The sequence below is a fragment of the Amblyomma americanum genome, chromosome 2, assembly GCF_052857255.1.
Source record: "Amblyomma americanum isolate KBUSLIRL-KWMA chromosome 2, ASM5285725v1, whole genome shotgun sequence".
NCBI classification, from domain to species: Eukaryota; Metazoa; Arthropoda; class Arachnida; order Ixodida; family Ixodidae; genus Amblyomma; species Amblyomma americanum.
The window spans coordinates 166,756,258-166,774,647 of record NC_135498.1 but is presented as its reverse complement, the minus strand read 5'-3'; the positions used below and the strand labels follow the sequence as shown (position 1 = coordinate 166,774,647).

Genomic DNA, 18,390 nt, shown 5'->3' with positions numbered 1-18,390 from the left:
CTTACGAAGGCCACACAAAAATACATGAAGATAGTCGCTCGCACGGAACAAAACCCAGACGTAGACAGCCACCTTCTTCACCTATGGGAAGCACGAAGAAGTCTTATCAAGAAATTGAGGCCGCAGAAAAACAGCAGGAACCTCAAGATGAAGGTCGCCTAACTAACCAAGAAGGCACCAGAGCACGCAAGACAACATCGCCACGCAAAACTGGCAGCAGTTAACGGAAGAACTTAGAGAAACACTAGGCATGACGTGAACTCGAAATATGCTAAGAGCCTTGAAAGACCCAACAAAAACCAAAACGGAAAGCGGCAAGTCCATGAAAATACTAATCCACACCTTCCTTGGAACGGAAGACTAACTAACACAGGCACTGAGGGATAAATGCTACGGCACAACCACGCACTCAAAGCAAGACCAAGAATACACAGGAGAAGAAAACCTCGAGATAGGCCAATCACAAAGGAGTAAGTAAGGGCAGCCATAGGGGAAACCAAAAAGAATACGACAGCCGGAAGGGATCGAATAAATAACACTACCATTAGTAACATGGAAGACACAGCCATCGCCGAGCTTACCAAGTACCTAAACGAAATCTGGAAAAAGGAATCGTGGCGGCGGAATGAAAACATGAAGAATGGAAGCATGAATGAATGGAAACAGGAAGAGACCTATCTCCCTAACCTCCTGCTTAGGGAAGATATACAAGAGTGTGGTCAATGAAAGGATCACGAACAACATGAAGAACAAAAGATATTACCATGATGTCATGTTTGGCTTCAGAAGGGGACTGTCCACACAAGGCGTACTTCTGCAATTAAATTATGAAGTCCTCACTGAAATACCAAGAAGTGGAGAACACATAGTACTAGCGCTCGATATAAAGGGAGCCTTCGATAACGTGGGACATGCGGCCATCATGGAAGGTCTGAATAACATAAACTGCGGAAACAGAGCCTTCCGAGCATTTTTGACGGAACGAACGGCTACGATAGGCATCGGAAACACAAGATCTGAGAGCTTCACGGTGCCATACAAGGGCTCCCCACAAGGCTCTGTAATATCACCGCTACTATTCAACGCAGCGATGATAGGAATCACGAAAGTACTCGATGAAATAGAAAACATCAGCTACGCAATGTATCCAGATGACATAACGATACGGAAAGCCACAGGCTCCCTAGCAGCAAAAGAAGAGCAGCTACAAAGACCGATCGACCATGCTGAACAATACGCCAGGGCCAGAGGACTATCGTACTCAGCGGAAAAATTATAATACATAAGAATAAAAACGGTACAGAGAAATATGACTACAAAATCATCCTGAAACTCGGAAACGAGACAATACCTGAGAAAACGGAAGTCAGAGTGCTTGGCATGTGGCTGCAAAACACAGGACGATGTAGCAAAACCGTCACCTTTCTTGAGAATACAACAAAGCAAGTCGCCAGAATCGTGCGAAGAGTCAGCAGTAAAAAGATGGGGATGAGAGAACAGGACACCGTAAGACTCATAGACAGCCTCGTCACGAGCAGGGTAATGTACAGTCTCCCATACCACGAACTAAACAACCAAAAGACTCTACAAATCTACACCATACTACGCAAAGCGCACAAAACGGCCCTCAAACTTCCAATGTCAACACCAACCGAAAAGCTAATGGCACTGGGAGTATCGAACACCTTCGACGAACTACGAGAAGCGCAACGTAGTGCGCAACTAGACAGTCTCACTCAAACCAGAACGGGAAGACACCTAACGGAGAAATTAGGGGTACCCCTGGGCACACAAAAAGACAAGGAACAGACTAATAATGAAGACAGAAACAACATCCGGGTAAGACCCATATCCAGACGCATGGACCCCAATATACACCACGAAAGTCGACAAGCCAGAGTCCGGGAACTCAGCAGGGAATTCAACGACAATCCCAGCGTAGTCTACATGGATACAGCAAAGTACCGATACTAACGCAAAACGATCGCCGTTGTCACAGACGAAGGAGGGACAGAAATAACCAGCGCAACTATAAACAACCCAATCATAGAGGCAACTGAAGAAGCCGCCATTGCTCTGGCAATATCACACGGCAACGCAACTGGACAAAACCTCACTATAGTGACTCCAAACAAGCATGAAGACTCTACACAAGACGCAGGATCGACAGCATCGCCAATCATATACTACACACAAGGAGAAGACACATAAACACTAAACATAACATAGTATGGGTTCCGGGACATGACAGGATGAGGGGCAACGTGGCAGCAGACGAGTCAGCTCGAGGGTACGTCAACCGAGCAGACTCAACTCTGCACCACGGGCACCTTTGACCATGTTACCCCCAAGTACTCAGACATATTCCATAATTACAGGGGTCAGCGGAAACGCTACGCAGCCCCACACAAAAGGCTAACCAAAGAGGGGGCGGTAGACTGGCGCAGACAACAAACCGGTACCTACCTGCAACTGCACAAACTACACAAGATTTTCCCTACAGAATATGTAGACGAATGTCCGTGGTGCCAGGGTAAACATACACTAGAGCATGTCATATGGACCTGCCCAAGGCCCTAGAATAGACCACCCGAGTGTGACGCAGTGGGGGCACTTGCTGACCAGCCAGGACGAGGAAGCGCAACGATTTCTCGTACGCCGAGCCACGATGCCAGCAGTCAAGTGTGGCATCCTGTACCAAGGATCGACCACGGTGCCCAGTGACCCGTAAGTGTCAAGAACACTTTAAATTTGTCACAAATAAAGTTTTTCCCGTCTATTCATCCCACCGAATTGTCAGCAAAGTGCCCACCGTGACAGTTCAATTAATGATTAGTCACGAGAGATTCCTCAGGAAAAACATAGGTCTGACAAGCCGCACCGATGGCAGCACCTGCCATCGCAGAGCAGTGACGCGTAGCTTAACCGCTGCACCTCTGCCCCAGGAGTGGAATCAGGACTCCCGGTTATCTGTGAATGTAGAGAATGACCAATTCCACCGCAGTACAAGTCTAAATGGATGCAATATCACGCAAACTCACGTCGTATGATATATAAACGAAAGTAAACCAGTCCAGGCTGAGCAAAAGCATAGAAGGTCATTATAAACCATACAAAACCAGGGCTAATGGTGATAGCGCACGATAATTCGTGATTAATCACTAGCTAAACTGCCCGTGATTTCCTTGCTTGCACGTCTACACATTACCCAAACACTGAGTGTTAATTCCCTACCATGGCTGCAAGAATTATAGTTCATATAATCAGGAACGCGATTACCTGGTCACATGTCTCACCAGGGACAGAAATAAACCAAGATAATGTTCCTGTTATTTGGAGAGCAAGGTGGAGCGAGCGATGATCCAGACCAAGGTGGTTAATCTGCTGCTTTATTTCCATGGTAAGGCTAAAGTTGTTGGCTGAAAATAGAAAATAGAAAGAAGATACGACTATACTGACCTACTCACAGTGTGAATGAAAAAATTCCGCACCAACGACGCCAACAAGCTTTGATTTGACAGTTGAATTTCGTTGAATTTTCTTGCGCTGCAGTCAGTTCCTTGAAGCCTCACTGAGCTGAAATCGAACTTCGCTCCGGGAAAAAAGGCTTAGAACATGAGAATTTAACAGCCTTCCTAGATATAATTTCTACATATCTACAATTGTAAATTTCTATAATTTCTACCCTATACCGTGCTCACCTGAGAGACCGGGGCTTATGATGAAAATCTTGACTGTAGTACCATGGTTCCCGTTTCAGCGGCGGCCACCCGCACGGCCCGGCTGGCGCCTCTTGGTTAGCGCACTCTACAGAGTGTGTCACGTAATACTTTACCCAACTTTAAAAATAGGTATTTTGAGTAAGAAGAGCGCTTATTTCGAAGCATTGTCAGCGGTCTTGTACATCGCGGCGACGGAGAAGGTGCGCGGCTCCCCACCTTTCGTGTTCGCCTCTTGTACCTCCAGACTGCAGAAACTACGACTTCCTCGGGAACCTTCAGCCTATTACTGGCGCTCTAAAACGTGTATTCATAACGGACTGCACAGAAAAAAGCGTTAGCCCAGAGTACGGCTCCGGTCATCAACCTCACCCTACGACAGTGCATCTTGCCTTCCGTTGCCCACACCTCATCATGCCTTTCCTCCCTCACCCTCGTCCTCACGAATTTTCATGCTCCCATTCTCCCTCACTCTCACCTCACCGAATGAAATCCTCATGAGGTGAGGGTGAGGACGCCCTCATGAGGTCTCGCCCCCGTGAGGATGCCCGCCTCTGGACGCGGCAATATTTATTTTCTTGCTCCAGCTTGGCCAAGGTCACCGCCATTCAAAGTCTCGTTTATTTCCCGCCAGTTCCTGCATCACGTGATTAACTGCAGAGGCTTCACTACACGCCAGTGTTTTTCAGGTTGATGCAAATAGTGTTTCCGCACTAAAAAATGCAGACCACTTTCGAAGCCGGCAAATTTGAGCGGAACGTTTATTTCTCTAATGCGATAGCACTAGTAGGGCCACGAAGGCGAAAACTGTCCGACGTCTGTGTGAAGCATCCATTCCTGCACCTGCCAAACGTTGCAGGTTGCGCGTAGAGAGGAGAATCCACCTTCTAGTCTCTTGTAGGAGAGAGGAGGGAGAAGCGGGAATAACAATGACTCAGTAAACATGAATAAAAGACTTGATTACGAGTGTAATCAGAATAGGTGCCCAAGCAGAATAGAATGCGGATATAAATAGAATCAGAACTGGGATATACTGGTGAGTGAAAGACAATGGAATCGGCATTAGAATAGATTTAGAACTGCAACAGATAGGCGAGTGCATGAAAAATCCTATCGCATTTCAATCCGATTGATCGCCCCCCTTTTTTTCTGTCTCATTGCCACAAATTCCTTCTTCGGAATTAGTTAATGGAATCGTCGTTGAATGCTAACGGGACTCGATGCCGAGGGGCGCATGCTGGTAGGCGGCTTGGGTGGCAACCCTGGCTGCATAGATGTTCGCGCGCGACCTGTAGTCCGGGGCAAATGGACGAAATGTCATTCAGCGTTGCCTCCGCGGCTGGAGCGGGGAAGAAAGGACATGTGAGTGGAGAAGCCGGTGACATGCATGTCCAGTACGCTCTGACTGCAGGAGTCAGAACGGCGCCCACTCAAATTCTTACGGCGAGTTAGTCTGCCGGGAAGATTATACTCTACCTGGGCGTGGCAGCTTGCCTGTGCTCAGGAACGTCTTTCTATGGCTCTGCAACGCAGCAGCTCCAAGCGCCAAGCGAAGCAAGCAAGGAATGGAGCGTGACTGCATGGCGCCACGTCCCGCTGACAGCATTTGTCCCTGAGAGTAGTGCTTTCCCCATTCGTGAGTGATCGCCTAGCATGGGCAGAACGACAACGATCACTGCTCGCCCATTTGCTGCGGCGGAGAATGCCGTAGGACTGTGATGTTTTATTCGAGCAATTTTCTCTTTTCCATAAAATCTGGGAGAGAAATTTCAACGAAAACCAACTTTTTACGGACTTTCAGAGAAATTTATAGACCAAAATTGTCTCACATCGAGTGCGAAAGCACTGCCCAACACGGTCAATCCAAACCAAGAATATTTTGTGAAGCTTTACCTTGACAGCAACATTGGTGAAATCTAGCATAGCAACAGCCCACGCAGAAATAATGATTGCCGCGACTGGGCTCCGAAACCGCGGCGGCGCGCATGTTCAGCTTCGCCGGCCACTGCCAGAAGCACTATGCTATGGTTTAAGCGACTCGGGCAATGAGGGACGCCATAGAGAAGGGCTCTGGAAATTTCGACCACCTGGGGCTCTTTAATGTGCACTGACATCACACACTACATGGGCCTTTAGAATTTAGTCTTTATAGAAATTTGACCGCCGCGGCCGCAATCGTACCCGCGTCTTTCGGGTCAGCAGACGAGCGCCATACCAACTAAGCCGCGACGCTAGCTGCACCCTGACTGATATGAAAAGCCACTGAGAGAATTTTCTATTGATGTGGAGGACTTGTACGTGCACAATTTTGACCTTTTTTTACTAATTGAGGCCGCTTGAATATCATATCTGTGCCGTTAAAGGTAAGTTGTGCAGACACAGCGAAATCGGCATCTCTATTCTAGGAAAAATTTCGCTTTAAAAAAGGGCTGAAATAAAGAATTCTGTGCCTAACAAAGAGAATTTTTGGTTATGGCTGCGAACATCACTGTGCCAGGAGGCGGGGGGGGTGGGGGGGATAAATACGGAAGCCAAGGGTTCCTGAGAAATTATAGCACTAGGTACAGGGCTTAAGGCAAAAGTAGAAAGATAAATTCAACAAAGAGAAAAAGAAGGAGGGGGAAAAGGTGATCGAAGGAGGAAAGGACGAGTTGGGGCGGAGGGGTACAGCGAAAGAAATAATAAAGCGCGTTATGAAGTACCGGGAAATGCTCCGACCTCGTGCAAGAACTTTTTAAGGTATTCGCCGGTGCCGGAATGTACTTGAGAGGTACGTTTCCTCTGTATATGTTGTAAAGTTGCTGGTTGTAAAGTTTCAAATTTGTCGGTTAGGGATACCTCTCAATATTTTCTATCCCTGGCTGATGAAGCCGCAATAAACTTATAATCAATGCAGTTTTTGAGGCACTGATTGTGCGCAAGTTTCTTCCATGCTTTCGGCGCCTCTAATGCCGTGCGCACTCCACGTTAAACCAAAGCCATGGCGATGTGCCTTATGTGCCTGAACCAAAAACTCAAATTTCGTTCGAGGTACGTCCAAAATTTGAGCAAATGCGGATGACCTTGTTCCCGCTGTCTGAACAAGACACTGCTTGAAGATCTGATAGGCTGTTTTTGAAGCTTTTCTAATTGACGAAGGTGTGCGGGTAGGCGTTAGGAGTGATGAACTGGTTCACAACCTGGAAACTGATCGGAAGGTGATCGCTACTGGCGGCACAGTCAACTAGCATCCAAGAAGAAGCAGTTATTCGACGGAAGAAAAATGTGAGGTCAAACGCTGAGCGAGGCTACCCTCCGAAAAATGTGCGGTGTGTGGAGTTTAGGCGGATGAGGTTAATTTCACAAGCCCTAGTCCCACAAGCGTGTGCCGCAGCGATCCGTTCTAAACCCCCACGAAACACGATGAAAGTTAAAGTTCCCAACAATTAAAACTTGTGTCCTGCATCTAGGTAAAAACGACTCTCGAGGCCGAATGTCATGCACACCCGTAGGAAAATATGCACAACCTGGAGTAGCTGTTGGTATCTAGGAAGATCCAGGTCCACAGCCTGAATTTTGCACTCATTGTGCATATATTGAAATCACACATTTGCCCTGAGCAAAATCTGGAGGAGGCTGAGGGCAAAACGCTTGTCTAGAACACGTCCTGGAAGTGCTTTGGGCTGAACACGTGATGTCTATCGATAACATTTGTTTAAAAATTGTCTGGATGTAAGCACGTGGAGTTAAACTGATAGGATTTTATCGGCATGTTTGCCTTCCAGTGCGCAGCGGCTTTGGGAGCTGCGGAACAGAGTTCAGTTGATCTAGACACGTGTTTTGCCCTATGTATGAACAATAGCAGGCCACCACCCTTTGACGGACGATCAAACCTGAAAGGGCGATAAGTTTTTAGATTGTACCTTGAATATTTAGTTAGCGACGTTTCCTGAAGTGCAATTACATCTGTAGTCGGTTTATTGGATAAACAAATTAAATCTGTTGAAGCGGAAGGAATCGACTGCCAGCTCTACTGCAACACTTTAAGCGACAATATTTTGCCGATATTGCCTCAGCGGCGACCACCTTTTCGAAGATACTGCCTTTAAGTTGAGAGTTAGGGTGATTACTTTTTGTCTTCGGTCAGAGAGCAACACGGACAAGGAAGACATAATGAAGAGCAACAGCGCTTTTGAGCTCCCGCCTCAGCCTCCATATCAACTCACTGTAATGATGATACTTCTGCTACACTATGATTTGAATGTTCGGTTGGGGGAATAGACAGAGGCTCTTATTACATTTTGCACGGTGGATTGTGCAGACAGGGGTCCGAATGATTGGGGAGGTGCAACCAAAGCTGAAGTGATTGCGTGACAAAGAGGAGCAGTGGAGGCTTGCAACAAACTAAACATCTTAGCTGCCATGACTTGCGAAATTCACAGATAATTTCTCTACTATACGATCCATGACACTCGCTATTGCTTTTTCCAGCTCCGCAGCTATCCCTTGAGACAAGGTGGGATCCACATCAGTTGCATGCCGCGCTGCCACACCTAAAAAGCGAGATGCCCTATCTTTTAAAGCTGCAAATGCCTCTCGTCTCTTGCAGCTACCCTTATAAATGATCTTCATCACTTGTACTTCTTCAGCCCGTGTTGGACAGCTAAAAATGGCTTGCTGAGTGGCCGCAACCACATGAACAATACTTATCGTTCTGAATAGAACGCTCAGCTGGGTCGTGGCTTTCTCCTCACGCAGCAAGACCTCGAATTGCAGGCCTTGGCACTACATCCAAACATCCACTATTTGCGATACTATAGGGGACGAGATGCGAATTGATCGGCAGGAAAAACCAAAGGCCACACCTCGACTTCAGATCGGCAAGTCAGCCCCGAAAACGTGGCTATAACTGTCTCGGTGGGTATCTTCGTCCCGTCCACTACTTGACTGCATTAGTGAATGGCTGTCACACAAGCTGAGGTACGCTTCTCTAGTGTCTCAGGCGCGCTCAGTCGTGGGTCTACACCACCGACTAACACTTTTGAACAAACCAGCTGAGGAGGTATAAACGCGCTCACCGGATGATTGGCAAAAAAGTTGCACGTGAGCAAGTTACCACACACGCCTGGTCTGGCGATCTGCAAACGATGCCACCATGGCCGAACTATCGGACATCAGTGATCCTCATGTGGTGGATTTCAGAGCTGCCTGTAGAGCCTCAGGGTTATTCAGTCTGATAGAGTCGCCCATCCGCGGGCATGAAAGCAACCGGGATGCTGCTTACTCCGTCACGAAAGAAGCAGTCAAGCGGCAACTGATTGGGGGAGGCATAGGCCGACCAATGGGACTTCCACTGACCAGGTAGGCTTGTGGACATCAGCCCACGTTCACGCGTCCAGTCACCCTGGAAAGTAAAAAGAGAATGAAGGAAACAAAGCGGAAATTCAAAATATAACGCAGTACCGCCAGGTATTTAGCCGCAACCTAGCAGCAGTGGTTGCAATTGCTGTTGTCGTTGTTGTCTTCAAGAGGATAATGCCGCGTACCCACTGCGGGGGATTGGCGAAGACACAGGCGGCGACTTACAGGGGCTCAAAACGTTAAGAAATAATAATAATAAATTAAAATAGAACAAAAAGAACACCGGAGATTTGATAATTGCAATTAAAAATGAAGCACCCGGAGATTACTGACTGAAAATGAGAACGGGGCTAACATTGCCGTGCTTAGAAACCTTTGGTTAATTTTGAGATGAATTTTGAACACGAATAGCCAGAAGATGAAATCCAGAACGATTTTAGGATGTCAGCCGTTTCGTGTCTGAAAGGAAAGTTTGAATGGCGGAGAGCACATTCCTGTTGCTGCTCCCAGGGAGCAAGCACCAAGAGACAGAACAACCACAGCAGACAGACTTAGACCTAGTTGTCGTAACGGGTGCTCTAGCAGGCGCCTCCGTGAAAAGGAGAAGCGAGGGCAGATCAACAAGGAGTGGTCCATCGTCTCGGGTTCCGCGCAGAGCGGGCACAGTGGGGAGACCACCAGACCAGGCGTATGTTGGTAGAAGTTTAACTGAAACACGCGACAGCGTAGACGCGTGCAAGAAACCTCAAGCCTGCACGATCGCCATCCTCTACTGCAGCATGGGTAGAGAAGATGCTGGAAGTCTGAAGAGGAGGTAAGTGCTGATGCTGCCAATTCTCTCAATAGCAGATACCTGCGAAAGCAGGCTGCTGTAATATTTGCGAAGGGCGAAAGCAGAGATATGACGGTGCCCTGAAGGGATGTCTTCGCCAGGGTATCAGCAACCTGATAGAAATGTATTATTCTGTGCCCAGGCACCCAAAGAAACCCTAATGAACCCACTTGGTGTAAACGGAGTGCCTGTCATCCAATACACGCTATGACAGAGGAACACAGAAATAATAAATCCGTCCGAATTATGACAGAAGACAAAGAGCTGTTTAACTTACGCAAAGCCAAGACAACTGCTAAGAATTCGTCCAAATAAATAGAGGTGAAATCGCGTAGGCGGAAGACAATGACCAGTCGAGAGAGAGAGAAACTACCCACAAAGGCCTTTTTTTCACACTGTGAGGCATCTGCGCAATGAGAACATGAAAGTTAAAACACATGAAGTATTTGTGAAATAAAGTGTTGAGTAAATGAAAAGGCATAAATTTTGCATGGTTTGGAAAGATGTCATCGAATACAATCTCAATAGATGTAGAATTAGCGCACACCGGAAGGATGCCCGAATTGCGGACGTGTAAGGGTCGACGAGAAAGTGCACAAAACAAAACTGTGGAGTATGGAACCGACACCAGCTTCCGTTGACAAATATCCTAGGCCGGAAAAAAAAGATCAAATTTGAGGCAGCAGTGACGAATCGCACATTTTACAAACGTTTGAACTCTTAAGAGCCGAAATCTTGAAGGCAACACTGGAATCCGCGCCTCCAGGTGCAAAACAAAATGAGTCACCAATTTTGCTAGGCCCGTATAGGGGCGCAACGCCTCCCGCTCTAAGAAATAAAGAAGGTGAAATTATACGCAGGGGCTAGAGAACAAGACACAGCCGAACTTTAATACTGGACGGACACATGTTCTATAAATCGTCAGAGGCGAGTGCCTTCTCATACCGAAACGGATATTGTTCAACCTGCGCAGCATGGCGACCGTTCGGAGTCATTTCGCAGAATTAAGCTCTATCACCATCATAATCATCAATATCATCATCACCCTGACTACACCCACTGCAGGGCAAAGGCCTCTCCCATGTCTCTCCAATTAACCCTGCCCTTTGCCAGCTGCGCCCACCCTATGCCTGCGAACTTCCTAATCTCATCTGCCTACCTAACCTTATGCCGCCCCCTGCTACGCTTGCCTTCTTTTGGCATCCACTCCGTTACTCTTAAGGACCAGCGGTTATCTTGCCTTCGCATTACATGCCTTGCCCAAGCCCATTTCTTCCTTTTGATTTCGACTAGGATGTCATTAACCCGTGTTTGTTCCCTCACCCACTCTGCCCGCTTCCGGTCTCTTAACGTTACACCTATAATTTTTCTTTCCATGGCTCGCTGTGTTCTTAACTTAAGCTGATAACGTTTCGTTGGCCTCCACATTTCTGCCCCGTAGGTCAGTGCTGGTAAGATACAGCTGTTGTACACTTTTCTCCTGAGGGGCATTGGTAACTTGCTATTGATGATTTGAGAGAACCTGCCATATGCGCTCCACCCCATTCTCATTCTTCTAGGTATTTCCTTCTCATGATCCTGATCAGCTGTCACTACTCACCGTAAGTATTCCTTTACCACTTCCGGCACCTCGCTGCCAATTGTGAACAGTTGTTCCCTTGCTAGACTGTTGAACATTACTTTGGTTTTCTGCATGTTAATTATGAGACCCACATTACTGCTCTGTCTGCCTAACTCATCGATCATGATTTGCGGTTTACCTTCTGAGTGACTCAGCAAGGCAATATCATAAGCGAATCGCAGATTATTTCGGTATTCTCCATTAACTCTTATTCCCAGCTGTTCCCAATTAAGGCCTCGGGAGGTATCCGTAAACAGGCGGTGAATAGCGATAATAAGCTCTTTGTGGGCCGATAAACAATAGAGATATTAACTGGATAAGAGAGCAGAGAAAGCTATAAAACACATTTATTTATATTAAGGAACAGGTTAATGTCGCCTAACCATTGGTCCAGGACATTCAGGTAAGATTGTAAGGACTGGTACCGCGCATGCGGTCCAGTGTTGGCGGTTACCCATTAAAGTAACAGTGTTACCGGTAACGCGTTACCTTTTCCGCTAACTTAGTAACGTACTTGTTACCATTTCCGAACTGTAACGGGTAACGTACTTACGTTAATGTTTTTCACTAACGTGAGGTGTCACGTTACTAGTTACTTTTTATTTTAATTGTCCTCCTTTGCGCCCTCTTTTTTAGAAAAACAAAGCGCAGAGCACCTAAAGTGATGTTGCAAATAAACGAAATGTACAGGTGCTCTCGATTACCCTTGTTGCGGCTCGCATGCATGCCAAAAAACACCTGCCCTTGACGACGCAGCCAACTAGAAGAAAAAGACAGAATACCCATACAGCTCGAAACACGTGCACTAACACGCATTCACAGACTTGCTTTCACCTACCTGCCTTTCCCGAACCGCTCACACATACAACTCTCTGAAGAGTGGAAGTATGCCGAGCATTTAGGAACACACATTTTTCAGAATCACTGTGAATTTGTTGAGAGTTCAGCGCTGTTTTCTTTGTGAAGCTAGAATTGATGGCGAAGTGTTATTTTGTGTTTAATGTCACATTCAGAAACTGTCTTCACCATGTGCCACAGAGATAGAAGCCACTACATGTAGCTCTACAGGTAAATTTAGGCCACTATAAGATTGCTAAGCTCCTGCACGTTTGTGCAAAGTATTTTCGTTAAATCAAGATTTCGGCTAAAATCGCTGTTTGGGCTAGAAGTTTTATTGAAATATGAGTTTTATAAAATTGTTACCGTGAGTTCTTGCAGTAAAGATGCACTAATTAAAATGTATGACCATGGAGTAGCGGCAGAGTAACGTGCGGTACTTTTTCCGTTAACGGTAAGAGCAACGCGTTACCTTTTTTATAGGTAACGTAGGGCGGTAACGTGTTCCTTTTCTTTAGCGTAACGAGTAACGTAATCAGTTTCTTTTTTTTTTCGGTAACGCCTGCAACACTGGCATATACATAGGTTCTCACCTTATGACTCCAGGGAATACTGCTGATTAAGATGTTGAGAACAGGGGAGAGGACCGCACCTTGGGGCACTCCTCTCGCTTGTCGAAATCTGCCAGAGGAAACACCGTTACGGAAGCAGTAAAATTCTCTGTTAACCAGAAATTCAGAAACCCATTACATAAAATATCTCGGAAGTTCTACAGCCTGTAAACTTTGCAACAGCGTCCAGTGCTCCACGTTCGTCATAAGCCTTCGACACATTCAGAGTAACAAGCCCAGCGTATTGCCTTCGGCGATGAGCTAATTGTATGCAGCTCTCCAGGTCGGTATGAGCGCACAATATTGAGCATCCTGGCCAGAAACCTTTTTGGCAAGGGTTCAACACCCCATTCTCTGAAATTATTGAGATTATTCGGCCGTGCAACACCCTTTCAATTACCTTTACGGGATTCGAAGTTAGAGAAACCGGCCTTATATTGTCTAACGTGCAACCACCTCCCGGCATTTTAAGTACTGGGATAGCCTTCGCTAAAAGCCACTCATTTGGAATCTATGGCCCTTTAAGAGAGCAATTTATAAGCGCCAGTAAATCGTCGGGAGATTCTTCTAACAAATCTCTAATCACAGAAGAACGGACACCATCAGGGTCGCTAGGGGTCGCCAGTGGAAGGCGGGACAGTTCGCAAGAGCTCAGCGATTGTGACCTCTTCGAATTCGTCCAATGTGCTGAAAAATCTCGGAGGAAAAAGAAGAGCCAAAAACCGATGATCAGGGCCCCTGCCTATCTCTTCTAAAGGCTTAGCAAGTTCCGTGGGTGTCTTATCTAGGGAGACTGCGTTCATGGCAGTCGGGTTTAGTTTTCTGGACTTCAGTAATTAAATAAGACACGCCTATTAAGACGTTTAGAAAGAAATTCGGAGTGTTGAGTATCATACAACTATGTTGCACGAGATACGGTGCGCTTAAACGCAGCAGCAATGAACTTATAATCGGTACAGTTTTAGGGGCACTGATTGTGAAAAATTTCTTTCACGCAGCCTTTAGGCGCCTATAATCTCGAGTGCACTCTGCGTACCACCAAAAACATGGCGAGGTTTCTGGTATTTCTTACACACAAATACAAATTCTTATCTTCACTCTGTGGTGGTGATTGGCCGCTTTGGTTAAAAATAAACTCAGTTGCTAGATGGTGCCCGTCTTGCCTCTTAGTTTTTCTATCAATCTTTTTTGGCGACAGTTCCTATTTCCGGACAATTTATTAAGGAACGCATTCCGAAGTTCGCCCATGATATTTTATATAAGTACCCCTTGGACTGCATCCCACATCCCGTTAAGAGATCATAAACAGAAATGGCTGCATAAAACGCGTTACTGTTGAGATAGAAAAAACGAGTAAATGCAGTGGAATGATATTGTTCCAGCGACCCTTTTTGTGCCATTCGTATCAGTACTGAAAAAAATTACGTCAAGGGTTGCAGAAAAGCAGTAAACTTGCACTGCCTTAACTGTCCAGTGTTCACGTAAATGCTGCCTGATGTCTCCTGAAAACCTTCCAGAGGAAGGCGCATTTCTCCGAAACATATCGTTTACGAGAAGGAAGAAGACGTTGGAGCCAACGCCATGGTCAGAGGGATTTTCTCAAGCTCTCTCCTGCAGCTTACGGCCATCGTCCTAAAGGTCTCTCTTGGTGATTGCCAGCTGGAACCAAAGAACCCGACCATCTACAAGATGGGTAAGGAGGCCTGGCAACCACCTACTTTGCCCAGGTATTCTTACCTCTAACTCACCTTAACCTGATCGCTCCAACACAGCGAGAATGGGGTGTTTTAAATGCCGTTGAAATTTCAAAAGCTGCACACGCGGAATAAGAGACACGGCACCGGAGGGCTCCGGATTCATTTAGACCGAGTAAGCTTTATTAGCGTGCACTGACATCGCACAGGCCACGGGTGTCTTTCCGATTCGGTCTCCATCGAAATGCTGTCACCACGGCTAAGATACAATCCCGCGATTTCCCGCTAATCTGTTGATCTTCATTGCAGCGATAAGCTGCCCACCTACCCTTAGTAGCTACGGCTCAAGTTTAGGACGCAGGATTAAAGTGCATCGTCAGTTGCCGACTGCTGTGTCAGAGGTAGGGTTCAGCAGTGGCAAACACACAAAAAGAACGAATTTGTAAAAAGTCTCCAAAAACAATTTTTTAGTGACACTTTACTGGTTCGGGCTGCGCGATACAGACATCTTGCATATTTCTGCAGACGGTTGTAACTTTTCATGAAAGTTGTTTATATTGGCGCAGTGATCTCCAGATATGTCAGATTCCTTGTAGCGGCGTTAAATCCTGATTCTTGTGATATGCAGTAGAAGTTAGATTTTCCTCTCATTCTCGTTGGCTGAAATGCTTTCCTCAACGAAATTCTTTGTCTAGTCGAACTGCTCGGAGCGGATATATAGAATGAAGGGACAGGAGATTCACTGGCGTGGATGAAGATGAAATACCGAAACGTAGACCTACACGGAGACCATACCTAGACTAGCTGGTTATAGGCATGGGGGAACTGTTTATGCAGTAGGACAACGCCAGTCGCGGGTCACCAGGGTAGGGAAAAGCTCTCGGCAACAAAGAAGGCACAAGCCCATCAAACAGAAATCACAATAAAGTACTAAAACTTTCTTCTGACCAGTGTCCCTGAACGACAACTGTGGGACAAGGGTCGGGAACGGTTCCCTGAACAACGCAACGGAGCCGCTGTCCTCGACCATCGTGACGGCCAGGCAGTTCCGAGACCGCAGGGCTGCCACCAACGACGGGTGCGGCACCGAGATCTCGGCATCCGGAAGCGAAAGCATGATCGTGTCGATCGTCGAGATGAACCTGCGCCAGGGCTTGCTCAACAGATCATGTATTGATTACGTGAACGTGAGTGTCGTGTTATCGGCCTTTCCTTCTTGTTCAAATTTTACAGCTTAGAATCAGAGCAATCAGAAAACTCTTTGAAATTTCAATGGGCTTTGGCTGATCCGACCAAAAAAAGCAGTTGCAGGCAAGCGCAACATGTATTTGACCACTATCCGTAGACGTTGATGCTTTGGTTTTTGTATCCGAAGGGCAGCTTGACCGCACCATGGCTGTTCTGCTTGGTCTTCATGAGATAGGATGAAAGAAGCATTTTCGAAGTTTTCACCTTAGAACAGGCCAGGATGAAGCTTGTACCTATAGGAAAATATCGAGGTACCTGATGACCCCGAAGCTCCTGCATGCGACAGATCTCTCGGCTTAGAAATTTATGCATAAAAATGTGAAAACGCTCAACCTATTGTGAGGCCGACGCTTGTACGTGATGTGTTTTATAAGCACATGAAAGAAACTTGGTGGCGGGATTATACTTTACGCGGCCACAGATTGCGAGAATGTGCTGCCTCTAAGCTGGACAACATAAAACTTTTCACGACATGGGAAATGTTGCTCTGATAAAACGCAGTAGTTACCTGAGTGCTTTGTGCGTTACATTAGAGTTAAAATTTAAGGTCTTGGGCGGAAGATGTGATGCAAAAAGAAATGGCCTTTGTTTTCGCAGAGGTACTCCTGCAATATTTATGAAGTTGATTGATTTTGCCCGAGTCCGCCAGTACTAATCAACCTTTCATGGTGTATTAGTGTTTGCGGACTCAGACAAAACCTATCAACTTCATAAATATTGCAGCAGTACCTCTGCGAAAACACAGGTCATTTCTTTTTGCATCACATCTTTGCAAACACTAATCCACTTTTCATGATGGATTAGTGCTTCGTAGTTCGCAAGGGCCGCCTATTTTGTTCTATTTTGCAAGGGCTTTTTCTAAAAAAAATCTGCACAGCTGAAGTCCGAAGGAATTGTTTCCGACTGTATAGGCTCAGGATTATTATGTTTCTTTATTTATGTTGCTCTATACATCTTGGGGGCATGTTTAGTGGTATGGGCTGGAACATTACTTCTTGAATTCTTTTTCTGGGTGCCCCATAGTTGCTTCTTGGTATCTTGCTCCAAAACTAAGGACAAAGAACAATTGCTATAAATTCGAGAGCGCAGGTTGCAGGAGTTGCGGTTAAATCTAAAGTGCGAAGTTGTCCGTCTCAACAAGCTGATGTTGGAGTTGTGGCCACCCGACTAGTTTCCTACCTAACGTGCTCGCACTCCAGGAGTTTACTTTCCGCATTCAGGATCAAATGGTTTGTTCAGTGTCTCTTATGGCTTGCATCTTCGGCATACATGGCAGCACTGCGATGCCGCAACCACAGACGCACCGGCGCGTAGTGGAAGGTGGCCGACGAACGGTGCGACTGGAAGTAGGGTGACTTCGCTTAGCTTTGCTAGCATTTTCAGCGGGGTAACTTCGGTGCGGTACAATCATTATAATTTCGAACTGTAAGCTTTACAATGGGGGTAATGCTTGACCCCTTATTTCAAATTCCTGCCTCGAGCTAGGCAAGAATCTATTAGAGTTAGTAGGCAAAAAGCAAGTTCCATGTCGGAAGCCCCATTCAAAAGAGGGGCTTTTAACGAAACATTGGTGAAGAAAGGTTCAAGTTTGTCATTTTCTACCTGACTTTAAGGTTCTTCAAGCTATGACGTTGCGCTCAGTCCATAGACATTTTTGTTTTGGTATAATAATTTTGACTGCGTTACAGAAGTTTGCAATGGCGCAGTCGATGTACGGCATGCTTACCACGGCACAGATCATTACGCGCTTCACCAGCACCAATGACCCGGAGCAGAGGTGTGGTCTCATTCCCAAGAGCAAGCACGAATCCATGACCACCTCGTACACGCTGACGTTCAAGCTGTTCTCGAGGACACCGCTGTCGTACTTCTTCGACGGCAACATATTCGCCGTCGTCGTCACCGCTGCCACAGATCGTGAGCATGAGTCACAGTAGCTTTCCTGCATTGCTCTGCATTACAAAGCACGTGCCTGGCACTGGCGTCGCTAGAGATGGAAACTGACACATTCAATATCTGCGTTCTTACTTGAATACGTGGGCCGGTAAAAGCTTCGCATGGCTATAACTTACATCACTGCTGTTCACAACTGCACAGAAGCTGGCAGCATGAATAGGCAGCATCTGCAACGAGGCTATTTTGGAGCACTGTCAAGGTAACCACACACGCGTAAAAGCCGCTGCCTCGAGCTCGCAACTACTATGCACTTCACTTCTGGACTCCTTAGGATAATTTATTTTTAATTTCTTTAACAGTTGCAACCGAGTTTTTGCACACTGCAGTAATTTACTGAGGTGAAGTAAAGGACATTCTTGAGCGTATCTAACCAGTTGCCTAAACTTCGGACAGAGGAGGCAGTTTCAGCATATGAAGGCGACTGTTTTTACTTTATTTTTAATTCCCTAATCTTCGTGCCCGTTTCCTGCACGGTGATAGAAAGCAGTTAGTAAACAGGAGCACTGTGGGAGAAGAGGCAAGCAATTTCCCC

General features: G+C 46.4%; 1 protein-coding gene across 1 annotated transcript in view; it reads left to right on the top strand.

The window, feature by feature from the left end:
* The first annotated feature begins 2,668 nt into the window (after positions 1–2,668).
* LOC144120209 (uncharacterized) overlaps positions 2,669–18,390 on the top strand; it is a 36,575-nt gene continuing 20,853 nt past the window's right edge. Inside the window, exons 1-4 of the mRNA XM_077652624.1 lie at positions 2,669–2,727; positions 14,478–14,653; positions 15,606–15,841; positions 17,639–17,819. Of these exons, the coding sequence (XP_077508750.1) occupies positions 2,669–2,727; positions 14,478–14,653; positions 15,606–15,841; positions 17,639–17,819 (652 nt within the window). The remainder of the gene's footprint in view (positions 2,728–14,477; positions 14,654–15,605; positions 15,842–17,638; positions 17,820–18,390) is intronic.